Source organism: Choloepus didactylus, chromosome 12 (genome assembly GCF_015220235.1).
Source record: "Choloepus didactylus isolate mChoDid1 chromosome 12, mChoDid1.pri, whole genome shotgun sequence".
NCBI classification, from domain to species: domain Eukaryota; kingdom Metazoa; phylum Chordata; class Mammalia; order Pilosa; family Megalonychidae; genus Choloepus; species Choloepus didactylus.
Genome location: NC_051318.1, coordinates 36,158,037 through 36,186,022, shown reverse-complemented (window position 1 = coordinate 36,186,022; position 27,986 = coordinate 36,158,037). Strand labels below are relative to the sequence as shown.

Below are 27,986 nucleotides of genomic sequence, written 5' to 3'. Positions count from 1 at the left end.
CGGGCAAGTCGGCGCACTCGCCCACCTCGCCGGACGCGCGGTGCCTGCCCGCCTCCCTCCGGGTCCAAGCGCTCGCCTGCCCGGAAGCCCTGCTCTCGGCCCGGGCGACTCGACAAGCCTCCCCAGCCCAGCCGTCCCGCCCCTCGCGCGGCGGGGGCCGGGGCTGCGTATCCCTCGCTCATGATTGGCCGGATCCGCGGCTCTCACCTCCGCCACCCCCTTCGATGGGGTGAGAGGTCAGTCAGAACGCCGGTGGGCAGGGTCGGCCATGGCGGGTCTCTGGGTAGGAGCTGTAGCGTTGGTTTCGGCGGGACGGCGTGGTCGGTGGCCACCGCAGCTGCTGATGAGGAGCGCGGCGCTGTGGACTCTGAAGGTGAGGAGCGACGGGGCTTCCTGGAGGGCCTGGGCCTCATCTGGCTTCCAGCCCTGCATCGCCTCTCGGTGACCAGCGCCCCGGGATTGTGTTGGTTCCCGGGCGAGTCCCGGGCCCGAGGCCGGCGTCATTGAGGTGCGAGACCCGCGTCCCCTCCCTGCCGGATCCCCGCCGCCCCCACGCGGGTTCCGTCTTAGTTGGCGCTCCCCACTCTCGTTCCCACTCCCCGGAGTTCGCGCTAGTTCGAGAGAAAGGAGGCATCATTCGTTCTAGCTGTTACTCTTAACTGAGGCTTAGGGGAGGAACCGGGGGCCAAAGGCAGCATGCATGTCTGTGTTTTTTGTTTTTTTTATTTTTGCTGAGGTTGATGGCAGTCTGTCAGGAAAAGTAACTGCAGTTCCTATGTTGCGAATCTTGTGCCTTGCGGTATTGGCTTGGTCTGAAGCTTTCCAAGGTGTTTTTTTTTTTTTTTTTAAATCTTCATTTTATTGAGATATATTCACATACCACGCAGTCATACAAAACAAATCGTACATTCGATTGTTCACAGTACCATTACATGGTTGTACATTCATCACCTAAATCAATCCCTGACACCTTCATTAGCACACACACAAAAATAACAAGAATAATAATTAAAGTGAAAAAGAGCAATTGAAGTAAAAAAGAACACTGGGTACCTTTGTCTGTTTGTTTGTTTGTTTCCTTCCTCTAGTTTTCTACTCATCCATCCATAAACTAGACAAAGTGGAGTGTGGTCCTTATGGCTTTCCCAATCCCATTGTCACCCCTCATAAGCTACATTTTTATACAATTGTCTTCGAGATTCATGGGTTCTGGGTTGTAGTTTGATAGTTTCAGGTATCCACCACCAGCTACCCCAATTCTTTAGAACCTAAAAAGGGTTGTCTAAATTGTGTGTAAGAGTGCCCACCAGAGTGACCTCTCGGCTCCTTTTGGAATCTCTCTGCCACTGAAGCGTATTTCATTTCCAAGCTGTTTTTAAGTGTCCTTATTTATACTTTCCATTTTCCCTTATTGCCTGCCTTTCGTGAGTTCATCTTAACTTTTATAGTGTTATATGATGTCAGTTTTGCTGATGATTTTTATGTTTGAGTTGAAAGTCTATTTTAATTGTATTTCATCACAGTATACTGTATATTAAATGCCCCCTCTGAATGTACTTTTCTTTTCAATGTAGTGTGTAGCCTGATTTTTGCACTGGTTCTAAAAACATTTCGCCAGTGTTTTGTATGTCCTAAGGTTTTATGGTGTCAGCGTTGACTTGCATGTTGGAGTGTGTGTGTGTGGCTTTGAACGCGTTTTCTCTTCAACAAGGAGTCTGTTGTAATTCCAGAGATAGATTACTCAACAAATTTTATTAATAGGGTTTAAATCGAGTACATTTTTAAAAATGAAGTTTCCTTTGAAAGCCACCTATCAGCTGCGTTTTCAACTTTGTTTCTAAAAATATCTCTTAAAAATTGGCATTTGAACTTTAGAATTGGAATCTGGTCTATCCTACTCTTTTTTGAAATTTTGACATAATTTCAAATTTACAGGACAGTTGCAGAAATAATACGAACCTCACACAAGAGTACACTAGCATACCCCAATCCCCCCAGATACCCTGTCCCACCAATTTTAATATTTTGCCACTTTTGTCCTTCCTTCCTTCCACTCTCTCTCCCTTCCCTCCCTCTCCCCCTTCCCCTTCCTCTTTCTCCCTTCCTTCCTTCCTTCCTTCCTTCCTCCCTCCCTCCCTCCCTCCCACCCTTCTTTCCTTCCTTCCTTTCTTTCTCTAGCATCTGTTTATTTTCTGAACATTTGCGAGCAGGTTACACACATCTTACTTCTTGAACACATAATACTTCCTGAACACATAATACTTCCATGTACATTTTCTATGAACAAGATATTCACTTATGTTAACACCTTAAGTGCAGTTATCAAGTTCAATAAATTTAACATTGATATAAAACTTACAATCTGTATTCCAATTTTTTAATGTCCTGATGATGTCCTTTTAAGCCTTTCTTCTTCCTTGTTGGATCCCATCCAGTGTCATGTATTGCATTTAATTGTCGTATCTCTTTTGTTTCTTTCTTTGTTTAATTGACATAAATCTTCCCTTCCCAACTCCCATAAATAAATCTTCCCTTCCCAACTCCCAGGCTTATGATTCATGGAATTAATCACATTCACAATGTTGCAGTAACCTCACCACTGTCTATTTCTAGAACTTTCACTTTACCCCAAACAGAAACTCTATACTTTTCTTGCATTAACTCCTCAATTCCCCATGCCCCACACCCCTAGTACTCTACTTTCTGTCTCTGTGAGTTTGTATATTCTCTGATATTTTTTGTGGTTTCCATGGGACTTAAATGTAACATCCTAAATATATAGTAGTCTTATTTGCTCTGATACTAACTTAACCTCAATAGCATACATAGACTATTTCCTGTACTCCTCAGAGCTCCCTCACCTTTATGTAGTTCTTGTAACACATTACAGTTTTATATGTTAGGAGTCCAACACCATTGATTTATCATTAATGATTTATCATTAATTAGATCCTGTAGGAAGTAAAAAGTGGAGTTACAAACCAAAAACATAATAGTACTGGTATTTGTATTTACCCATGTCATTATCTTTTACTGGAGATTTATATTTCTTCATGTGGCCTCCATCTGTTGTCTATTTTCCTTTCCTTTCAACCTGCAGAACTTCCTTTAGTGTTTTCTTGTAGAGCCTGTAAAGTGGTGATCACGTTGCTCAGTTTTTGTTTATTGGAGAATGTCTTACTATCTCTCTGATTTTTTTGAAAGACTGTTTTGCCTGATAAGAGAAATTTTATTTATTTATTGGTTGGCAATTTTTTGCTTTTAGCACTGTAAGTATGTCTTCCCACTCCTTCTTGCCTCCATATTTTCTTATGAGAAGCTGGAATTTAATCTTGTTGAGGCTTTCTTGTATGTAACACATTGCTTCTCTCTTGCAGCTTTCAGAATTCTCTATCTTTGGCATTTGACAGTTTGATTATAACATGGTGCAATGTGGGTCTGTTTGGGTTTATCCTGTTTGGAGTTTGTTGAACATCTTAGGTGTCCATATGCATGCCTTGTTAAACTTGGGAAGTTTTCAGCCATTATTTCTTTGAATATTCTCTCTGCTCCTTTCTCTCGTCTTCTGGGACCCCCACAATGTGAGTATTGTTATGCTTGATGGTGTCCCTCAGGCTCTGTTCACTTTTCTTCATTCTTCTTTCTGCTCCCCAGACTTTATGATTTCAATTGTTTTATCTTCAAGTTCAGTGATTGTTTCTTTTGCCAATTCTACTGTGCTGTTGAACCCCTCTAGGGAAGTTTTAATTTCTGTTACTGTGGTCTTCAGCTCTGCTTGGTTCCTTTTCAGAATTTCCATCTCTCTATAGATATTCTGTTTTTGTTCATCTATCATTTTCCTGATTTCCTTTAGTTCTTTGCCCATATTTTCCTTTAGATCTTTGAGCATATTTAGGACTATATTTTTAAAGTTTTTGATTGGAATATCCCAGGTCTGACCTTCCACATTTGTGGTGTCTAATGTTTTAATTTTCTCCTTTGCCTGGGCCATTGCTTCCCTTTCTTTGTGTGTTTTGTAATCTGTTTTTGAAGCCTGGACAGTTTAATCTTTTAACATGCTAACCCTGCAATTTAGACTCTGAGGTGTCTGTTTCTTAAGCTTATATCAGCCAGTACTTTGACAAAGTATTCTTTGAATTCTAGGAGCTAACAAAAAAAAAAGGGGGGTGGGGGAATAAAAGAAAACGCCTTTCCCAGACTTTGCAGATTGACCTGTGAGAGTGTGCTTCTTCAGAGTTTATTCTTACAAGGAATTCAGAGAATAGCTCCAGGCTGAAGCATAGGGGCCTTCCTGGTCCTTTTTTGTACATACATTTATTTGGGTGCATTTTTGTTTGGGAATGTGTGTTTGACCCTAGGATTCCCCCTGTTTACAGGGATACAAGTGTCCCTCTTCCCTAGGAAACAGTTCCTCACAGTCCCATGCATGGCACTATATGTTCTACAGCCTGCAATCTCTTGCCCCAGGCAGCTACTTGATTGCTTTCCCACAGCATTCTGTAGGGGAGCTTTGTGTGCTGCTGTCTACACTCAGGGTAAGTTCTAGGACAAATCCCTCAGAACACCTCCACACAGACTGGGTCAGACATAAATGCTCTCAGTACGTATATGAGGGTTATTCTCCTCCCTTTGGAACTGGGGCCAGCGATCTGCACTTGGAGTGTGGGCTGGCTCCTTCCTGCTTTTATGTGACCTTTTCGTTGATTTGGTGCTTCCCCTGCTACTGCAATGCTTTAACTGTTTTTAGAGGTATTAGAAAGATGTTTCTGCTAGTTCTTGATGGCTGTTCAAAGCTTCTGTGGGGGAGACTGAGCCCTGAAGTGTCTTACTCTGCCATCTTGACTAGGCTGGGGCCACCCATCCTACTTTTTTAAAGAGGAGGGAACTTTGGCCCAGGTGAGTAGTGCAGAGATGGAGCTGATATAAGAAAGAGAAGTAAGCCTGCGTTCATATTTGCTTAGTGCCATTTTCAGAATGCTCACTCTCACTGTTCTTTGTGTTGCCCTACTTTATTGGCCACATCAAAGGCAGTTGTAAGACACTTAAGCATTTACATAGGAGGCGGTATGGTATAATGAAAAGGCTTGGGCTTTACAGTCACACAGATGAGGGCTTGTGTGATATTGGACAAATCAGTTTATTTGGGTATCAGTTTACTTCTTTCAGCTTTTTTTTTTTTTTGATTTTCATTGAATTACCTTCTGTATCCCAGCTCTAGGGGACAAATATGCTTTCTGCTCTTTTAGAAATTTTATGCTAGTAGTGAGGGAGGATTAAAAAAAGCACATACAAATAAGTGTAAAATGTGATTAGGGGAGAGGTCCTGGTGCTATAAGAAAATAAAATAGAGGAATTTGATCAAGTTGGGAGAAGCTTTTGAGCTCTTTGTCCCAGATACTTTTCTGGTGCTTTATCTGAATTAATTATTCAATCCTCACAACAGCCACATGAAGTACTATTATTAACATCTCATTTACAGATGAGAAAGTTGAGGCACAAAGTTGTTATGGGACTTGCTCAAAGCTACAGGGCTAGTAAGTGGAAGAGCTAGGATTTAGAACTCCAGAACCTGTGCTCTTAATCATTATACTATACTGTCTAAGATAAGGGAGCATTTTCCTTTGAAATGAAGATTGTAACAAGTTTGGAAGCATGAGTAAGCCTTTTCTGAGCAAAGAGAGAAGAGAGGAGAATTATATGTGAGAGAACAACATGTGCAGAAGTTCTGTGGCCTGAGCTAATGGAAGCTCTGGTGCAGAGGCTAGGTGGTGCTGGGAGAGGTAGGTGGGAGTCAGACTATGCTGGGCCTTGTAGGTCATGGGGTTTGGTCTTTAACTTAAGAGCAGTGGGAAGTCCATTAATGTTGGAGGTGGGGGGATGACATTGGCATATTTTAGATTATAGGAGCTAAGAGAGGATATAGGAGAGCTATTGGTAGCTTGGGGGTACAGCAGTGGGAAATAATTTTGAAAAATGAAATATATGTTCAATTCCTAGCCCTGTGGGTACTTTAATGTTCTTTTGTTTAAATTGTTATTTTTAAAATTATTATTGTCTTAAGTATCATTTTGTTGGAAGTGGCTCTGTCTTTATGACAGAGAATTCTGAACATAAATTATCCTTTTTTTTGATGAGTTGTGGTCATTCATTATTAGAATATAGTGATACAGTTAGGGACTATTGAAGTGTGTTAGGCTCTCGGCCCCCTGCTTACTGTATTTAGAGTAAAGGATTCTGAGTTCTGATGTCTGCTTTTAGAATTTTTTTTATAATAAACTTGAATTTTATTACATTTATTGAAAAATTGCACTGAAAGTACAGAGTTCCCATGTATACCCCCCGCATATAGCTTCCTCTTTTTAACATTTTGTATTAGGATCATATATTTGTTATAACTGATGAACCAGTGTTGATACAAATTAGTAATTAATGTATGTTGTTTACAGCAGGGGTCACAGTTTGTGTTGTAAAATTTGATGAGTTTTGAGAATTACATAATGTCGTGTATCCATCATTACAGCTTCATGCAGAATAGTTTCACTGTCCTAAAAATGTCCTGTGTTCTATCCATCATCCCCCTGTTCTAGTTTGCTAATGCTGCCAGAATGCAAAACACCAGAGATGGATTGGCTTTTATAAACGGGGGTTTATTTGGCTGCACAGTTACAGTCTTCGGAGCAAGAGTCTGCTTTCACTGGCCGTCTTCAAACTGTCTCTCATCTGCAGCTCCTGTGCTTTCTTCAAAGCGTCCCCCTTGGCTGTAGCAAGCTCGCTCCTTTTGTCTGATCTTATATAGTGCACCAGTAATTTAATTCAGACCCACCCAATGGCGGGCCAACACCTCCATGGAAATTATCCAATCAGAGTCATCACCCACAGTTGGGTGGGATGCATCTCCATGGAAACACTACAATCTAATTAACACTGATAGTCTGCCCACACAAGATTACATCAAAGATAATGGCATTTGGGGGGACATAATACATTCAAACTGGCACACCCCCCAATCCCCGAACCCTTGGCAACCACTGACTTTTTGCTGCCTCTGTAGTTTTGCCCTTTCCAGAACGTCATATGGTTGGAACCCTACAATATGTAGCAGTTTTAGACTGGCTTCTTTCACTTAGTAATATGCATTTAAGGTTCCTGCATGTCTTTTTGTGGCTTGGATAGGTCACTTCCTTTATTGCTCAATAATACATTGTACGGATATACCACAGTTTATCCATTCACCAGGTGAAGGGCATTTTTTCCTTCCAGTTTTTGGCAATTATGAATAAAGCTTCTATAAACATTCATGTGCAGGTTTTTGTATGGACAGAAATTTTCAACTCATTTGGGTAAATACCCAGGAGCATGATTGTTGGATTATATGGTAAACTAAAACAGTGGCTGTACCATTTTACATTTCTGCCAGCAGTGAATCCCCATCAACATTTGGTGTTGTCAGTGTTTTGGATTTTGGCCATTTTAATATGTGTGTGGTGGTGTCTCATTGTTTTAATTTTAAATTCCCTTATGATAAATGATGTTAAGCATCTTTTCATATGCTTATTTGCCATCTGTATATCTCTGGTGAGGAGTCTGCTCTCAGCTCTTTTGCCCATTTAAAAAAAATTTCTTTTTTATTGAGATATATTCACATACCATACAGTCATCCATGGTGTACAATCAGCTGTTCACTGTACCATCATATAGTTGTGCCTTCATCACCCCAATCCATTTTTGAACATTTTCTTCACACCAGAAAGAATAAAAATAAGAATAAAAAATAAAAGTAAAAAAAGAACACCCAAATCATCCCCCCCATCCCACCCCAATCTTCACTTAGCCTCTGTCCCCATTTTTCTACTCATCCATCCATATGTTGGATAAAGGGAGTGTGATCCACAAATGCCTTTGCTCATTTGTTCAAGATCAGTTGACTATATTTGTCACACTGTCACCCCTTGTAAGCTACATAGTTATACAGTCGTCTTCAAGAGTCAAAGTCAAGGCCACTGGGTTGGAGTTTGATAGTTTCAGGTATTTATGTCTAGCTATTCCAATTCACTAAAACCTAGAAAGGGATATCTATATAGTGCATAAGAATGCCCACCAGCTTGACCTCTTGACTCCATTTGAAATGTCTCAGCCATTGAAACTTTATTTTGTTTCATTTTGCTTCCTTCTTTTGGTCAAGAAGATGTTCTTAATCCCACGATGCTGGGCCCAGATTCATCCCTGGGAGACATCCTGCGTTGCCAGGGAGATTTACACCCCTGGGAGTCAGATCCCACATAGTGGGGAGGGCGGTGCATTCGCCTGCTGGGTTGGCCTGGCTAGAGAGAGAGGGCCACATCTGAACAACAAAGAGGCAATCAGGGAGAGACTCTTAGGCACAGTTATAAGCAAATTTAGCTGCTTCCTTGCAGCAATGAGCCTCACAAGGGCAAGCCCCAAGATAGAAGACTCATTTTTTGCCCATTTTTAATTGCCCATTTTTTAATTGGGTCATTTGTTCTCTTATTTTTGGGTTTTAAGATTCTTTGTATATTTTGGATATGTCCTTTTTCACATATGTGTTTTGTATATATTTTTTCCGAGTCTGTGGCTTGTCTTTTCATTTTCTTAACAGTGTCCTTCACAGAGCAGAAATTTTTAGTTTTAAGGAAGTTCAACTTAACAATTTTTTCTTTCATGGATCATATTTTTGGTTTTGTATCTAAGAAGTCATCACCAAACCCAAGATCACCTAGAGTTTTTCCTGTTTTCATCTAGAAGTTATATGGTTTTGGGCCTATGATCCATTTTGAGTTAAGTTTTGTGAACAAATTAACATTTAGGCCTATGATCTGTTTTGAGTTAATTTTTGTGAAAGGTGTACGGTCTGTGCCTAGATTAATAATTTTTGCTTGTGGATTTCCAGTTGTTCCAACAGCATTTATTGAAAAGATTGTCCCTTCTCCATTGAATGCCTTTGCTCATTTGTTGAAGGTCAGTTGACTTATTTGTGTGGGTCCATTTCTGGGTACTCTATTCTGTTCCACTGATCTGTTCTTTTGCCCATACCATACTGTTTTGATCACTGTAGTATTTTGTTGGCTATTTTGGGTCTTTTGCCTTTCCGTATAACTTTCAGAGTCAGTTTATCGAGATTTATAAAATACCCTGCAGAAATTTTGATTGGGAGTGTGTTAAATCTATATATCAGGTTGGGAAGAACTAACAGTTTAACACTATTGAGTCTTCCTGTCCGTGAACATGGTTTATCTCCATTTATTTAGATCTTCTTTGATTTCTTTCATCAGAGATTTATGGTTTTCTTCATATAGATCTTGTATGCATTTTGTTAGATTTATACCCAAGTATTTCATTTTTTCGGCAGTGCTAATGTAAATGATGTATTTTTCATCTCAAATTCTGATTGTTCCTTGTTTGTATATATGAAAGCAATTGACTTTTATACTTGTATCCTGGAACCTGGCTCTAATATCTTATTAGGTTGATTCTTTGGGATTTTCTACATAGACAATAATACAGTCTACAAACAAAAGCAGTTTTATTTCTTTCTTTCCAACCCGTATACCTTTTGTTTCCTTTTCTTGTCTTATTTCATTAGCTAGAACTTCCAGTATGATGTTGAATAGGAGTGGCAAGAGGGGACATCGTTTTTGTTCCAGATCTTAGTGGGAAACATCTAGTTTTCCACCATTAAGTATGATATTGGCTGTAGTTTTTTTTTTTTTTTTAATGTTCTTTTTCAGGTTTTGGAAGGTCCCCTCTGTTCCTAGTTTGCTGAGAGTTTTTATCATAAATGAATGCTGGATTTTGTTAAATGTTTTTTCTGCATCTATTCATGATTGTGCCAGTTTGAATGTATTATGTCCCCCAGAAAAGGCCATATTCTTTGATGCAATCTTGTGGGGCAGACATATTAGTGGGGATTAAGTTGGAATGTTTGGATTAGGTTGTTTGCATGGAAATGCACCCCACCCAACTGTAGGTGGTAACTCTGATGAGATAATTTCCATGGAGGTGTGGCCCTAACCATTCAGGATGGGCCTTGATCAGTGGAGCCATATAAATGAGCTGGCAAACAGAAGGAACTCAGTGCAGCTCTCAGTGACGTTTTGAAGAGGAGCTACAGCCAAGAGGGACACTTTGAAGAAAGCACAGGAGCTTCAGATGAGAGACAGTTTGAAGATGGCTGTTGAAAGCAGACTCTTGCTCCGGAGAAGCTAAGCGAGGACAAATACCCCAAGTCCAACTAAGAGTGACATTTTTGAGGAACTGCAGCCTAGAGAGGAACATCCTGGGGGAAAGCCATTTTGAAACCAGAACTTTGAAGCAGACGCCAGCCACATGCCTTCCCAGCTAACAGAGGTTTTCCGGACACCATTGGCCATCCTCCAGTGAAGGTACCCGATTTGGACACTTTATGGCCTTAAGACTGTAACTGTGTAACCAAATAACCTCCCTTTTAAAAAAGCCAATCCATTCCTGGTGTTTTGCATTCCAGCAGATTTGCAAACTAGAACAATGATTTTAGGATTTTTTTTCTTTAGCCTGTTGATGTGATGGCTGATATTGATTGATTTTTGAATGCTGAACCAGCCTTGCATAAATGGAATAAATCCCACTTGGTTGGGGTGTATAATTCTTTTTATACATTGTTGGATTTTATCTGCTAATGTTTTGTTGAGGATTTTCACATCTACATTCATAAAAGATATTGGTCTCTAATGTTCTTTTCTTGTAATGTTTTTTGTTTGGTTTTGATATTAGGATAATGCTGCCTTTATGAAAAGAGTTAGAAAATGTTCCCTCTGCTTCTATTTTCTGGAAGCTGTTGTTGAGAATTGGTATCATTTCTTCTTAAAATGTTTGGTAAAATTCACCAGTGAAGCTATTTGGGCCTTGTGCTTTGTGCTTTCTGTTTTGGAAGGTTATTAATTGTTGATTGAATTTCCTTAATAGATATAGGCTTATCAGATTATCTCTTTCTCTGTGTAAGTTTTTGTAGATTGTGACTTTCAAGAAATTTGTCTCTTTCATTTAAATTATCAAATTTGTGGGCTTAGAGTTGTTCATAAGATGCTTTCTGTTTTCTCTGATGGCTGCTTTTTATAGTTTTTCTGTCTCATGTTTATCATATGCCACTTATTATTGCTATAAATTTGACAGCTATTAGCCACCCCTTTTTTCTCCCTAACTTGTTGCTGTTAAGGGGCTGTGGAAAATGGGGTGCAAATTGTATTAAACTGTTTCACTTGCATACACTTACTTAAAGTATATAAGTTTTGATTATCCTTAGTTTCTTCCATTTAATTGTATTGGCAGAGACTGCATTTTTTTCTATTTCTATGTTCTTAGCACAGTGTTTGACACAGTAGGTGTTAAACGTATGACTGGAACAAAGCATTCCTCCTTGAAATGGGAAGAATCTGAAGTGCACCATAGCTTTAGAGAAATTTCAGCTACTGCTTTGCTTCTCTCTGGGCTTCCCTTCTGTGACCTTGAAATCTGTGTTTGAACCAGAACGTTTTAAGATTTTAACCCCCTCTCCCGTCTTTCTGCCCTGTAAACTTTTTGTGGAATGTGCACAGCTAACCCTAGACTCTGCTCTAGAGACTTCTAAGTGATCTTTTAGTCAGTTCACAGAATTTGTTTACTTTTAGTGTGTATGTAGAGTCCACCTTTTGGTCTTTACTTATTTGTTTTATGTATTAGCTTTTAAAACACGTTTGGTTTAAATACCTAGTTTTTTCTTCTTTTTGTATTTTTTCAGTGGGTCCAGGATGATTTTGTTGAAAGTTTGTTGAACCCTTTTATGCCTCATATGCTTTTCATATATTATCTCTTATCAATGTAACTACTAGGTATTTAATTTTATGGAAGAGTAAACAAAGCTGAGAGTAAAGTAACTTGCTTAAGGACATAATTGAGAGAGGTACAATTTGAATGTTGGATAATCTGATTTCAAAGCCTTGCTTTTCCAATTGCAAACTGTTTCTTATATGAATGATGGTCTCGTATGGTGCATTCACTAGTTTGAACACTCAAGTTTTATGTTTCTTGAAATCTGTAATTTTCTTTTCCAGTCAGTGAACATGGAAGAAAATGTTTAAGCATATTTGAATGCTTTAGAATTGCTTGGAGGTAAATCTTTCCAAGATGCTGATAAATTTCTGACAAATCATTTGGGAAATGATCTTCTAAGATTATACAGAAATCAGTTGCCATTTCTGGTGTTATGAAATGTTTGTAGACATTTGTATGTTTATTTATCTATTTTGTGCATTTTTTATCCATTTCTTAAAAGGTTCAGAACAGAGGAGTGATTGGTAAAACTGGTACATCCCTTTTTCTAAATAAGGGGGAAAGATGGTGACATTTTTGCTTAAGAGAGTGAAAGAGTTTAAGATGATTCCACTATATATTTTTTAATCTGGGTAATTGAGATAACAGGAATGAAAAAGGAAATTTGGTAAAGGAAATATTTTTTTTTTTGGATAGAGACAGTGTTTTTTTTTTTTTTTTTTTTTAGCTGTCTGGAATTAGGTGACTACAAGAGTCAAGTTGAACACTGGGAGAACAGAGGGGAATCAGTGGCTGATTTTTGGGTCAGTGATCTGAGGTACAAGTTAGAGCTGGAGTATGTGAAGTCTGAAGGCTATAGTGGGTGAGTTAGTACTTAATTAAATACTCTATCTTGTGACCTGTAATTAAAATTTGGAAGAAGGAAGAAGAGACAAGAGGATTTAGAGAAATTGTTTGAGAGGAGCTACTACAGTGTTGTTACCAAACCAAGAGAAGAACTTTTAAGAAGTAGCATTCATTCATTCATTCATTCATCTTGAAATCTAGCTATCCATTCAAAAAATGTTTATGGAGCATTTACTAAGTGTCACATTTTATGGCATGCACTGAGGAGACCAAAAGAAATTAAAACACTGCCCCTTGCTGTGTCTTAGGGGCAGAGAGGTCAAGGGCACTAAAAACTAGTTTTGATATTCATGGCAGTCATGGAAAAGTGGCAAACAGTAGGACGTTTAGTTTTCTTTGTCTGCTAGTAAGGAACATCAGTTCATTCAGATACACTTTGTCGTAGTCCTGAATGTGTAGAACACATTACATAAGGGCAACTAACAATTCAATACATCTTTGTTAGCAGTTTTAGAAAAAATGCAGAGATGTTTTCCATCTAGCTGATCGCTGTTGAGCTAAAGCTTTGTAAAAGTTATATTTGTGTAAAAAGAGTTCTGTGAAGATGGGGTAGTTGGGTTGCCTAGAATCAGAGCCCGAGGAGGGATTCTTGTGCACTTGGTGTTTAGAAGAATAGGAGTAAAGAAAACAGGATAGGGAGGAGTGGGGGATAGGAAGCTAAGTAAGGACAGGGCCCCAACTGGAGACTAGGTTCTGTCCTATCCCACAGGGAAGCTCTGGAGCAGTGGTTCTGAAAGTGTGGAACCCCAATCAGCAGAAACAGCATCACCTGGGAACTTGTTAGAAATGCAGGTTCTCCAGCCTCGCATCAGACTTGCTGAGCCAGTAAATCTGGGGGTGGGGGTGGGGGTAGGCTCTCCAGGTGATTCTGATGCACAATAAAGTTTGAGAATTGCTCTAGATCAGTGCTATACAAGAGAAATATAATAAGCCACAAATGTAATTTAAAATTTTCTAGCACCTATATTAAAAAAGAAAAAGTGAAATTAATTTTACTGATGTATTTTATTTAACCAACTATATTTAAAATATCACTTCAACATGTAGTCAAATATAAAAATTATTGCTGTATTTGATATTCTTTTTGTTTCTGTCTTTGAAATCTAGTGGGTATTTTACATTTACACTTAGAACACACCTGAATTTGGAGTAGATACATTTCAAGCGCTTACTAGCTGCATATGGCTGCATATTGGATAGCTCAGCTCTAGAGCACAGACTGCATTATTGAACTGGTCACACTTTGAAGTGCGAGGACTGGCCTTTTGAACCCAGCGTTAGTCATTGGCTGTGGGCTGGTTGTGGGTCACTCCCGGGCTTGATGGGGAACCCCCATCAAGGGTGAGTAGAATTGTCTAGTTTAGGAAGCAGCTGTGAGCCATTAATATTAGTAGTCCACAGAGCAGCTGTGGGAATGGTGAGCTGCTGGATAAGGGGAATCTGGCTGGGCACCAACATCATCTGCTACAGGTGAGGTGGGAAGAATGTCCTGGCTGAGGAATTCTGGTGGACTAGTTGATGTGTGTAGTTTTCTAGTGCTCTAGGTTAGTATGGAGGCACAGCCTGAGAATCTTGAGATTTGAGAAATGAATGTGTTGTTTTGTCCATTTCTCTCAAGTATTAGGAGTTCATCCTTGCTTTTAACAGAAGCTTTTGGCAGATAGTTCAAGATTGGGATGGCTAGTGAGTCCTTAATAGTTACTAACTATTCAATGTCTGTTTAAAAGAAAAACTTTGCTTAAATTAAAAAGCCTGATTTATATTGGTGTCTTAAAAGAAAGCATTCCCTTAGAATGTCATTCTGGGCCTGTGAAAATGTTGAAGTAAGTTCTCAACTGATGCTTCCAAGCTCTGTATCTGAAGCATGAAGAGTGAGCCTTTGCCTGGACGTTTTTGAGGTTAGTTACTAATGTTTACTTTTACCTTGGTAAGATCATATTTTGGTTCCATTAACCCACAGTTTTGAGCTTAGTTTCTTTTTTAAGCAGAATGTATCCTGGTAATGAATTAACCTGTTAACATTATTGTTTTAGTAGTATTCATTTGAATGCCTTGTGAATATGTTAAGAACAATAGTTGTGGTTTTGGCAGGACTGATGTTTAATGTTCTTTAATGTACTTGCTCAGTGGATTTGTCAGTCATTTGAAAAGAATGCTTGTTTCCCTGTTGCAGTGGCTGGAAGGTATTCATCCAGTTTGTTTTAAAAAAGTTGTACCACTCCCCCTCCTTTTTTTTTTGTTATTACATGCCTACTGTGATATATGCAACACTGTGCTAGGCATTTGACACATTCTAATTTAATCCTCTTAAAAACCTTAAATCCTGGATAAGTACTTTTATTATCCCCATTTTACATATAAGGAAATGTCCTGTACACTTAGGGAATATCAGAGCCAAGATTAGAATCCAGTTCATGTATCTGTTTCAGTCTAGACCAGAACTCTTAATTACTGCGTTATTGCTCTAATGGTAACCCCCACTTCATTCTGGTATAGTTTTTTTTTTTTTAATTTTATTTTGAAATAAATTCAAACTTACAGGAACAGTTGCAAAAACAATACAAACCCCATACACAGAACTCCAGCATACCCCGACCCCCCTCCCCCGATACCCCATCCACCAACTATAACATCCTGTCACGCCACCATTTCTTTCTTTCCCTCCCTCCCTCCCTATCATCCATCATCTATTGCTCTGTCTTCTGAACATGAGAGCAAGCTGCACACATCCTTGAACAAACAATATAATTCACATATACATTTCCCATGAATAAGAACATTCTTTTCTGCAATCCCATTAAGTGCAGCTGAGAAGCTCAAGAAATTCAACATTGATATAAAGCTTAGATTCTGTATTTCCTTTTTTTTTTTCTTCTTGTGTCCCAACTGTGTCCCTTTGAGCCTCCTCTCCACCATCCTCAGATCCCATCCAGGATCATTCTTGGCATTTAATTGTCATTATCTACTTAGACTGTCTTTTTTTTTTTTTTTTTTCAGTTGTGGAAACATATATACAGCCTAAATTTTCCCATTCCAGCCTCTCCCTAGCATTCCATTAGTGGGATTAATCACATTTAGAATGTTGCAATGCTGTCACCTTCCCACCATCCATTACTAGAAATTTCCCTTCACCCCAAACAGAAACCCTACACTCATTTCTTAACTCCCTATTGCCCCTTCCCCCACTTCTCGTAACCCATACTCTACTTTTCATCTCTATGGTCATATTCTCTGATACTTTCTTTGTGTTTACTGTGGGGCTTAAATTTAACCTCTTAAATCTATAGCAATCTTGTTTTTCTTTGATACCAACTTAACTTCAATAGGACACATAAACTATGTTCCTTTACTCCTCCATTCCCCCACCTTTATGTAGTTCTTGTCAAAAATGACATATTTTACATTGAGTCCCAAACCATTGATTTATCATTACAGTTTATGTGTTTTAGATCCTGTAGGAGGTAAATAGTGGAGTTACAAATCAAAAATAGACTAGTATTGGTATTTATATTTACCATGTGATCTTTACTGGAAACCTTTATTTCTTCATGTGCTTTCAGTCAATTGTTTAGTGTCCCTTCCTTTCCGACTGCTCAGTTCCCTTTAGCATTTCTTATAGGACTAATCTAGTGGTGATGAAGTCCCACAGCTTTTGATTATCCAGGAATGTTTTCATCTCCCCCTCATTTTTGCCCTCCAGTTGTTTGTGAATTTTCAGAGCCTCTGTTGGTTATTGACTTCTATTTGTATTCCATTGTGGTCAGAGAATGTGCTTTGAATAGATTCAGTTTTTTTCTTTTTTTTAATTTATTGAGGCTTGTTTTATGTCCCAACATATGGTCTATTCTGGAGAAAGATCTGTGATCACTAGAGAAGAATGTGTGTCCTGGTGATTTGGAATGTAATGTTCTATATATGTCTTTTAAATTTATCTATATCTCTCTATCCTTTCTTTGCTTCTGTGTTGGTAGGGCTCCCTTTAGTATCTGAAGTAGGGCAGGGCTTTTTTTAGCAAAATCTCTCAGCATTTGTTTGTCTGTGAAAAATTGAAGCTCTCCCTCAAATTTGAAGGAGAGTTTTGCTGGACAAAGTATTCTTGGTTGGAAATTTTTCTCTCTTAGAATTTTAAATATGTCATGCCACTGCCTTCTTGCCTCTATGGTGGCCGCTGAGTAGTCACTACTTAGTCTTATGTTGTTTCCTTTGTATGTGGTGAATTGCTTTTCTCTTGCTGTTTTCAGAACTTGTTCCTTCTGTTCAGTATTTGACAGTCTGATCAGAATATATCTTGGAGTGGGTTTATTTGGATTTATTCTATTTGGAGTTTGCTGGGTATTTATGCTTTGTGTATTTATATTGTGTAGAAGGTTTGGGAAGTTTTCCCCAACAATTTCTTTGAATACTCTTTCTAGACCTTTCCCCTTCTCTTCCCCTTCTGGGACACCAATGATTCTTAAATTTGGACGTTTTATTTTATCTATCATATCCCTGAGATCCATTTCGATTTTTTCAATTTTTTTCTCCATTCTTTCTTTTGTTCTTTCATTTTCCATTCTGTGGTCCTCAAGGAGGCTGAGTCATTGTTCAACTTCCTCTAATCTTGTATTATGAGTATCCAGAGTCTTTTTAATTTGGCCAACAGTTTCTTTTATTTTCATAAGATCTTCTATTTTTTAATTTACTTTTGCAATTTCTTCTTTATACTCTTCTAGGGTATTCTTTATGTCCTTTATATCCTGTCCCATGCTCTTCTTCATGCCCTTTATATCCTGTGCCATGCTCTCGTTGTTTGTCCTTAGTTCTTTGATTAATTGCACCAAGTACTGTGTCTCTTCTGATCTTTTGATTTGGGTTTTTGGGTTTGGGTTCTCCACAGCGTCTGGTTTTATCATATGCTTTAAGATTTTCTGTTGTTTTTGGTCTCTTGGCATTTGCTTTACTTGATAGGGTTCTTTCTGGATATAAAAAATACTGATCTCTAATTTGTCAGATCTACAGCTTGGTGGCATACACTTTTTCTAACTAACCAGCAGATGGTGCCTGCAAGTCACCTATTCCCCTCAAGTCAGTTCTCCCCAACTTTGTCTTTGTGGTGTGTGGAGATCTGATTCTTGTGAGGTTCAGTTGGTTCACTAAGTTTGGGTGTGTTGTTGGTACTGTCTGCCGTGAATGTGGGGCGTGTGTCTGGGTGGTTAGGGATGCAGGGCAGCTTTAATAATGAAACCTCCCAGGTGTTCCTGGAGATTAAAGGCTGTTGCAAGAGTCTAAACCTTCATTTCAGTCTCGCCATAGATTGTCTCTGCTGCTGACCCACAAGTCCTTCGTATTGGCGTAGGGTCCCTGGGATTTCCGAGCGGGTCCCCCTTCTCAGCCGTGCTCTTCCAGGACCTCTGCCGAGGGAAGGCTGTGCCACGTCACACGTGCACACTGGCCCTCCAGGGAAGCCCTGGGCTACCGGGCTGTGCAGAGGCATTCCCAGCCTGATGTAAAGATAGCTGAATGGGGCGTGTTAATGTCCCCCTTTTCGCACAGCTCCGCCTTCCCAGTTCTGGGACAGTTAGCTATGGGTGCACTAAAGGCCACTGTCCATGGCCGATATTGTGGCATATGCGTAGTGCTGTGGGAAACACTCCCGGTCAGATTGGGTCTCTTGGCACGGCTCTGGGCTATAGCTCTGGCCCTGGGCAGGAGTGTTCCCAGCCCACCGGGGAGATGTCTGCAAGGGGCCTGGTTTCTTTCTCCTTTTGGTTCCCCTCTGCCCCCTAGCCCCGAGACAGTCAGCAGCAGGCTCTCCTCCATGCCAGACACCGAGAGGTTGGCACTGCCCGCTCCTGCTGTGCTTCTTTGCACAGTTCTCATTGTCGTAACCGCAGCCGCTCCCAGGTTTTTTTTTTTTTTTTTTTTTTTTAAGAAGAACTGGTCCGTCTCCAAACGTCAACCCATGGTTTCCCCACACCGCAGCACGGCTGCCGGATTTTCAGCCGACTCACTCACTCGTTTGAGAATGCAGACTCCTGGTTTCACCAAATGCACAGTCCCTATGGATTTAGCAGACCTTGTCCAGCTGGTGCATCACTGGAACTGGTGTTCTGGGTCACTTTCTGGCTTTTGTCTAGTATTTTTCATGGAGGTCTTTTTTTGTCCTGTCTCACCTAGCCGCCATCTTAGGTTCTCCCCTGGGCTATTTCTTATAAAGTTAAACATATACTTAGGCCTGACTGGCGGGTGGGCCTATCTCCTACAGGAGCACACATTTCATGCAGGTTGTTGCCAAGCCGGGACTTCGCACCTCCATTCTGGTATAATTTTAAGAAAGAAAGGGGACATCTGCATATATTGGGTTTATTTTTGTGTAATGCCTTACATTTTCTTGGCTTTTTACAGTTTATAAAGTTATTTGATCCTTTTATAACTTTATAGGAAAATAGGGGAGGTGTCATTGTTGCCAAGCAAGGGCTTGCTGCCTGATGTGCACAGAAGCCAATTCTGTGATGGTGGGAGTTTGAGAAAAGAAAGAGCTTTATTATGAGGTAGACCAGCAAGGAATTGGTGGGACAAGCCTCAAATTTGTCTTCCCGATTTGAGGGCTAAGAAAGATTTTATTGGGATAGGAGGTGGATGTTGCTGTGGGGAAGGTTAATTTGGTGTGGTTTTATTGGTTAGGCACTGATTTGTCTATATATGGTAAGGTAGGCTCCCGACCAGATTTCCCTCCTTGAAGGCCCTCTTGTGTTGGATTACTTCTGACATCTCTTGATTGATGCAACTTTGCTTCTGAGGGGGTTGATGTTTTGTTTCTGGTGTCTCAGTTGTCTTCGAAGCAATACCAGTCGTATTGCTGTGCATGCTTAGGTTATATAACTTTCGGTTGGCTACCTGAAAAACAAGCTCAAGGAGAAAAGTTACAAATAGGAAAAGTTACAAAAGTTGCAAATAACTGAGGATGCTACTAACTGATGGTTTCATGGGCACCACATCTTATGGGGTCCAGAGAAGCGATTTGCTCAGTGTTACATTTTGCTCAATGTCACATAGCTATGAAGCACTGGAGCAGAGGTTTAACTCAGGCCTTGTGAGGGTTAGAGTCACATGTACCACACAATGTTAGCAGGCATTTCTTTTCTAAGTGTTGAAAATACAGGAATTATTTATTTTTGCAGAAGAGAACCAATGATAGTGTTTCATGGAAGTAATTTTACATTCCTTGACCTTTTTCTTCTTGACTGTGATAGGTTAAATAGTCTTTATAAATGGAGTTGATTAATGTTTTTCCTCATAACTCTTGTTGCTAGGAAATACCTTAAAAGAATTTTAGACTGGGCTTGTAGCCAGTTGTTGTTAACAAAAACAGCAAACTTTAAAACTCTGTGTAGCGGTCTGAATTAGCAGATTTCTTCTAATTTGTTCTCTCCATTTGAAACAAATCTTCCGTTGTAGCTCAGGAAAAAAAAAAGTCTGATTCTTCACCTGTGTTCTTCTGAACTTTGAACTTGCAAGGATGTCTGCCCAGAGTGAACAGGATCAGAGCCTTTATGGTCATTCCAATCCCTGTGCGAACATCCTACACCCTTGTTTTCCCTTGGTAGTTGTTCTGCAGTTATGTTTCTACTTCTAGTTATGGCTAACCAGGAGCTTTCAAATTTTTAAAAATTTTGGGCCACTGTATCATGAATTCAGGTGTACAAGCTGTATGCTTTCTTTTTTGATAGTGATAATTAGATCTTCAAAACAAAGTATTTTTAAGTAGTGTTACAAAGTTTCCAGAACAGCTTAATAAATTAGGTATAGTGCTAAATCATCTGCGTTTTGACCAGGTCTTAACTTGTGGCAGACTTTACTTCATTTTAAGTACTGTGTGATACAGACTTTTTTATTTTAGGTTTTTGTTATCAGTTGTTTCATGAAGGTGAATATAATATAATACCAGAGTTAGTTGCCCTGAACATTCCTCAGGGCTTGGCCCCTTAGTCATAAATTTCAGAAAAGTCTTGGGATAGAAACTTTTTTGTTGGGTCAGCTGTAGCTTAGTCTATTCTTCATGAACCCATCTAATGAGATAGAGTCTGTATTTTCTGAGGTGTTTGTTACAAAAGGTACCCTAGAAACTTAATGCATAATTCATATTTATCAAAATCTGTGGAATTAGTTCTATTTTCACCAAAAAGCTCTGCTTTTTTTTTTTTTTGTTAAGCTAAGAGTAGTTCAGCACCGAAGTCTGTGACACCGTTTTCTTGGTCCACATGTTCAGTTTGTCTGAATTAACTGCATATCCTTAGATAAATCCTCAGAGGCACTCTAATGAACATGTTAGATACCCCTGTACTAAACTCTCGTTTTTAGAATAATAGTGTTTTAGGTTATAGAAAAGTAATCTAAGCTTTCATTTTTTAAGAGAGAGCAGAGGGATTGAAGTGAGTTGCCCAAGAAATAGGGTGAGGCTGAGCTAGGATTAGAACTCAGGCTCTTAGATTTCCTCTCCCAGTGTTCTTTTCCAGGTAGGATGCTGCTCTCCCAGGTGTTCCCTTTCATAGACGTAAGCATTGTTGTTTTTCACTCTCCAGAGCTAAATTAGAGTACCTGAAATGTCTGTCCCGGATTGAGTTTTGCCTTTTGAGGACTCACATTTGGTTTCTATTGTCAGGAATCAGTTGTGCCCTTTATTTTTTGGTGATTAAAGGCACCTGTGTGATTTTTGCCTTTTGTAAACGGTATGTTGCTATGCTTCTGCAGTGGAACATTATATTCCTTACAATATTAGCAAAATTGTTTTAAAAAGTAAAATATTGCTTCATTTCATGAGATTAGTAGGAAGCTGGTATATGCTATTTTGTTTACCTGTAAATACCCTAGTGCTACCTTGCAGCAAAATAAATTTGAGAAATTCCTGGTAACTTGTTTCTTCTCTATTTCTAGAGTTTGTTTCTGTACTGACTGAGTCTATAAACACACAACAAGACTTTGAGGGGGGGAAGTTTTATCTTTTTGTCTTATTTAGTCTTCTGTAATAGTAAAGTTGCTAAATTAAGCTATTCTTCCGAAGGCAGTGGAAGACTGAATTTTCATTCAGGCATAGAGGGAATGGTGAAACCATTTGACACTTGGTAAATTGTTTTCTTCATTCCAAATATGTTTGTGTAGATACTGGCATAATGTGGGAGTTGCTAATGTTTTTATCATCTCAAAATAAAAAACTTCAGAGTGCTTTTAATAGGTCTGTGTTTAATCTTGCAGCTTTTAAAGCCCAGCCCTGTGACCTTTCAAAAATTGAAGTCTCTGAAACTCAGTTTTCTCAATTATAACATTGGGGATAATATTCCTTAACTCAAAGGGATGCTTGGAGGCATATATGAGAGACAGTTTTGGTCTCTACTAGGGGCACAGCAATAAAATTAATTTCCATAGTTCATTGTTCTTCTACATTTTTTATTTGGCAGTGTAAAGGCTTTTTTTCCTCACCTTCACTTTTGTGTAAAAATTACATTTTGTAATTTGGGGCTTGATAATTTTGGATAATTCTATAAATCTGTGAGTTTATTTTAAAACGTTGGTATAAAAACATTGTTTTTGTTTCATTTATTTTCTTTGAACTTTCTGAGAGTAGTACATGTTTGCCTTTTGCTGATCTGTTTCAGCCTTGTCTGTTTTCCATTTGTCTTGTGTAATCAGTGCCTATTATTGGACAAATTGTTTTCTTAAACCTTGGTTATAATTCTTATTAGATTTTTTGTGTTCCAAAGACCATGGTTATCACTAGCGTGAAATTTATGTTAATGAATTAGAATTGAACTTTATTAGTATTACTTTCTCATTTTTATCAGCAAACCACATTTGTAACAGAAAAAGTAAAGTAAAAAATGCTGTTCAGCATGTCAGCAAATAAAAAATACAATATTATTATTTTCTGGTTACTGTTAAAACTGAAGCTTCTTGAAGGCCAAGACTGTTTTTTTAAAGTTCTCTGCCTAAAATTTGACCTTAGTGTATTCATCTAAATGACAAGAATGATCTTTCTTCCAATTTTACTTGGCATGTTGACTCTTACTGCTGTATTTTTGTGCAGATTTTCTGGTGCCTTGGATTTCTCTTGTGTGCCAAGGTGATGTTTCAATAGTGATGGTTTACTTTCCTCCTGCCCATTGTTATGGCCTGTTGCTTAGGTCTATTCACTTAGAACTACATATATATTGATTGATAAAATGTTTTAGATAGAAGAAAGCTGTATGTATCCTCATTTTTTTCTTTCTCTCTTTTTTTTTTTGCCTATTAAGATCTGTAATTTATTTTACTTTTCTTTCTTTCTTTTTGTTTTTTTTTATAGCATGTTCCACACTACTCAGGACAATGCTTGATTGTGTCCCGTAGTCTCTGTTCAGTGGGATATGATCCTAATGAAAAAGTAAGTATTTAAAAAGTACTCCAAGCTGCTAATTTGTAATGGTTTTACTTTCTATTCTCCAGTGTGTCAGTGGACAGATTAAATTTTATTAGTGCTGTGTTATTTATTGCTGTAGTATCATAGGTTTCATAAATGTTCAGTCTTTATTACTTTTTAATTATGGGCCACAACCTGAGTCTATTTAATTTTGTATTTGTATCTGTAACAAAAATTGAATGAAACCACATTTTCCTTGTTTTCAGCAGGGCAGCTAGTAGAGAGTCTTTCTTACAGACTGGGCAGTTGAGAGATTTCGATAAAGCTATTTTTGTTTCATTTACTTAATATATGTATGATTCATTTTGAATGAAGGCAGTCTTATTGTAAATTTTGAGGCAAGGGAATTTCAGTTAAAATCTAGAGTTGATAATGTTTGAGTCTTGTAATTGGAGAAATAAAAAGATTAGAAGTGGTGCTGAGAGAGAAAACAGGTTTGGTGGCAGTGAAGTTATTGAATACACTTGATATGCCTCTGTAATTGTTGCTGCAAAGGAGGAGTTTTAACATTGGTTTAAATTTCTTTGTATGTGTATCTTTTATATGTATAGCCCATCTGGAAGCATATACAGGAAACTAGTAACAGTGGTTGTGTTTGGGGTCGGGACCTGGGTGTCTCTATATTGTATTCCCCTGTGAGGCCCCCCCCTTTTAAACATTTTTTATTGTGAAATATAACATATATACAGAAAAGTGGTAACTTTCAAAGTATGATTTAAGAAGTAGTTATAGAGCAAATTTCAATAAATGTTATGGGTTACAGTTTCACCATTTCAGTTACTTCCTTCCAGCTGTTCTAATACCCTAGAGACTTAAAAAACAACAAAAAAAATTATACAGAGATTCAGTATTCATAATCCTTTGTTAAATCCTGTCTTGTCTGTTGCTACTCCTCCATCTCATTTGATTACTGTCTCAATCTTCAGGGCATTGTATCCCCTTTTGTACCTTTTAAAATTTAAACCATATACATCTATTATTTATTTAAAATAAAATTTTCTATGTAGGAGATTAATTGATATGATTACTTTGAGTCAGTTCACTAATAGCCCCGAATAGAGAAGATGTATCAGGTGCAGATCATTTTGATATAGATTTTTTTCTGTTAAACACATTGGGATACACTCCTAGATTATTAACAGTCTAGCATATTCACCAAAGGATAAATATAAATACCTATAGCTGACACCTATTGAGTATAAATTACAGCCAGGAACTATTCTAAACACTTTCAGTGTGTTAATTCATATCATTCTCCCAGCCTCTGGTGGCAGGGGCCCTTATTGCCTCATTTCACAGACTAGAAAATGAGGGTCAAGAAGGATGATTGCCCAAAGAATAACACACGTAGTAAGAACAAGCGCTACTGTTTGTTTCTGTTTGCTAAAGCTGCCGGAAGGCAATACCAGAAATGGGTTGGCTTTTTCAATGGGAATTTATTAGCTCGCAAATTTACAGTTCTAAGGCCATGAAAATGTCCGAATTAAAGAAAGCATCAAGAGATACCTTCTCTGAGGAAAGGCTGATGACATCTGGGGTTCCTCTGTCACATGGGGATGTACATGGTTACATCTGCTGGTCGTTCTCCTGGGTTCTGGTTTCAAAATGGCTTTCTCCAAAATGTCTCTGGTCTTCTGTCTCTCTTAGCTTCTCTGAACTCTCTCCAAGGTGTCTCTGCCTTTTATCCTCTCATAGAGGACTCCAGCAAGGGGATTAAGACCCACCTTGAAGGGTGGGGTCACAACTCCATGGAAACAACCTAGTCAGAAGTTCCCACCCACAATAGGTCTGCCCCCACAAGATTGGATTAAAAGAACATAGGCTTTTCTGGGGTACATAATAGATTCAAACCAGCACGCTGTTGGAATTTCAACTTGGGCTGTTTGGCTCCAGAGTGGTTCCCCCCCACCCCCGCTTCTTAAGACTGTTTTTGTTGATTAATTTTTTTAAAATTCGGTTTTACTGAGATATATTCACATACCATACAGTCATCTACAGTGTACAATCAACTGTTCATGGTACCGTCATATAGTTGTGCTTTCATCACCACAATCAATTTTTGAACATTTTCCTTACTCAAAAAAAAAAAAAAAAAAAAAAAAAAAATAAATTAAAGTAAGAATAAAAATAAAAGTGAAAAAGAACACTCAAGCATTCCATCCCCCCACCCCACTGTATTTTTCATTTAGTTTTTGTCCCCATTTTTCTACTCATCTGTCTATACACTGGATAAAGGGAGTGTGTTCACAGTATCACCATATGGTTGTACATTCATCACTACAATCCATTTTTTGAATGTTTTCATTACTCTGAAAAATAAAACTAAAAATAAGAATAAAAATAAAAAGGAACACCCGAAACATCTCATACCCTCCCCCGCCCCCCATTATTCATTAACTTTTTGTCCCCCATTTTTCTACTTATCTGTCCATACACAGGATATAGGGAGTGTGAACCACAAGGTTTTCACAATCACACATCCAGACTGGCTCTTAAGCCCTGTACTGCCTCTTGAATTAGGACGGAATTCCTACTTAATCCCTATAAAGTTTTTATGACTTGTTATGTTTGCTCTGTCAACAACTGTTTAATGTGTAACTTCCAGCAGTGATGTTTGGCTGCTTCTATCAGATGTAGTCTATTTAATACTTAATTTTACTTCACATTTCAAAAGGCAGTATAAGGATGTATAAGTAACTCTTTTGTTTTTAAAATTTTTTTTTATGGTAGCATATATACATCACAAATTTTCTCATTTTAACCACTCCCATGTGTACATTTCATTGATATTAATTCATTCACAGTGTTGTGCTACCATCACTATTATCCGTTACCAAATCTTTTCAGTCACCCCAAATAGAAACCTGTTAAGTAACTCCTATCCCCTCCTCCTGACTCCAGCCTGTGGTAATTTGTAACCTACTTTTTCTATGAATTTGCTTGTTCTATGTATTTCATATAAATGAAAGCATACAATATTTATCCTTTTTAAACACTTTCTTCTTAGTGTCTGCTTACTATTTAATAGGCCTTCACCATGGGCGTTTGGGAACAGAGGCAGAATATTTATTAGTCTGAGGTGAGAGAAGGTTTTATATTCCCATAGGATGAAGGCCCTGAATGGCTCAGAGTTCTATCAAATTAAGAATTTATCAATTTGTAAGGCAAAGGCTTGTCACCATTTCTCAAGTTGGTGGAATAGGCCACGTGTGATGTAAGGCCTTTCCCAATTTTGAGATTTTTATGATTTGTGACTTTCTTTGTAGTTTAAACTACTGCTTTAAGTTATGGAAGAGTACTTTTATGACCATGTAACTTTTTTTCTTTTAAAAATATAACTAAAACATTTTTTAATGCAATTTTATTGAGATGCTGTCACACACCATACAAATCATCCAAAGTATACAATCAGTGGCTTATAGTATTATCACATAGTTGTGCATACATCCCCATGATCAATTTTAGAACATTTTCATTACTGCAAAAAAGAAATAAAAATAAAAAAGAGAACCTAAATTCTCCCATACCCCTCCTCCCGTTACTGTTTACCCATAGTATTGATGTGGTACATTTGTTACTGTTGATGAAAGAATATTAAGATATTACTATTAACTATAGTCCATAGTTTGCAGTAGGTACATTTTTTCCCCAGGTACCTATTATTAACTCCTTGTAATAGTGTCACACATTTGTTTTCATTCATGAATGAGCTTTTTAATATTTGTGCAATTAATCACTCATTGTCTACCACAAGATTCACTGTGTTACACATTCCCATGTTTTAACCTCTAGTTTTCCTTCTGGTGACATACACATTCACACAGTGTTCAGTACTGTTAATTATTCTCACAATAACATGCTACCATCACCTCTATTAATTTCCAAATGTTTTAAGTTTGACCTAGTTTGCATATATTAAGCAACCACACCCTATTCTTTAGCCTCATTGTATATCCTGATAACCTATATTCTATATTTTATGTCTATAAAACATATTTTTATAATTCTGTTTAACTTAATTCACTAACCCAGAAATAATTTTGTACTAATATTTATTATATTCAAATTACTTATAAATTTTTTTAATTAGTCTGTATGATTTTAGAGTAGGTAAGAGGACCTCTTATTAAACAGTTTCTTATTTATATCTGTGGAAATCAAGACTTGTAGAGACTGATGTGCTTGAATCTAATAGGTCTTTAGTGGCAAATTTGGGGTTAGAATTTAGATCTGTAGACCCACACAGATTGGACTGACAATTATGCTTCCTCAGCTGCTTTAAAATTTGATGGTTATTCAGATTTTACATTGAATAAATGGCATAACTTCTTGTTAGGGGAACCTCTGCATACATGCACAGTTGGTATCTGTTCTGAGTTACTGAAAGTTTTCTTTAGCACTGGGCCCCGACTCAACAGAGATGGCATATAAATTACACTTATGTCAGACTTTTCCTTGGTAAACAACTTATAACACCTACAATTTCCCTGAATTTAGAAAATAAATTATCAAGTAAATTGTCAAGCAATTTTGTCTAAAGTTTTTTAGTATTCTGAAATAGCATTTGAAGATTTTCTTTTGGCAAGAGAATTTATAAATACCTCTTTAGTCTACTTATGTATAAATTAACCTAGTTGATTGATGCTTTACGAAATAATTATAGTGCCCGATTCTATCAGATGAGTTTAGTAGCTTCCTGGTTGTAAATGAACATATTATTTGTGGTATTTAATATTACTCTAGGAAATAATATTTATTAAGATCATGTCCACTGTTAATTGTGAAAACTTGGTATTTTTCCATCCCATAGTTTTCATAAATAACTAAATTGTCATTTCAAAAATAT

The 27,986-nt window shown here is 38.1% G+C and overlaps 1 protein-coding gene across 3 annotated transcripts in view; it reads left to right on the top strand.

Moving 5' to 3' along the window:
- Positions 1-211: 211 nt before the first annotated feature.
- PCCA (propionyl-CoA carboxylase subunit alpha) overlaps positions 212-27,986 on the top strand; it is a 599,270-nt gene continuing 571,495 nt past the window's right edge. The window contains exons 1-2 of one of the 3 annotated variants that reach the window (XR_005211057.1): positions 212-373; positions 23,027-23,104. Coding sequence is in view for 2 of the 3 variants with exons in the window: in XM_037799856.1 (XP_037655784.1) it covers positions 269-373; positions 23,027-23,104 (183 nt within the window). In the remaining variant the exon portion in view is untranslated. The remainder of the gene's footprint in view (positions 374-23,026; positions 23,105-27,986) is intronic. The other 2 variants (XM_037799856.1, XM_037799855.1) reach the window with 2 other exon arrangements.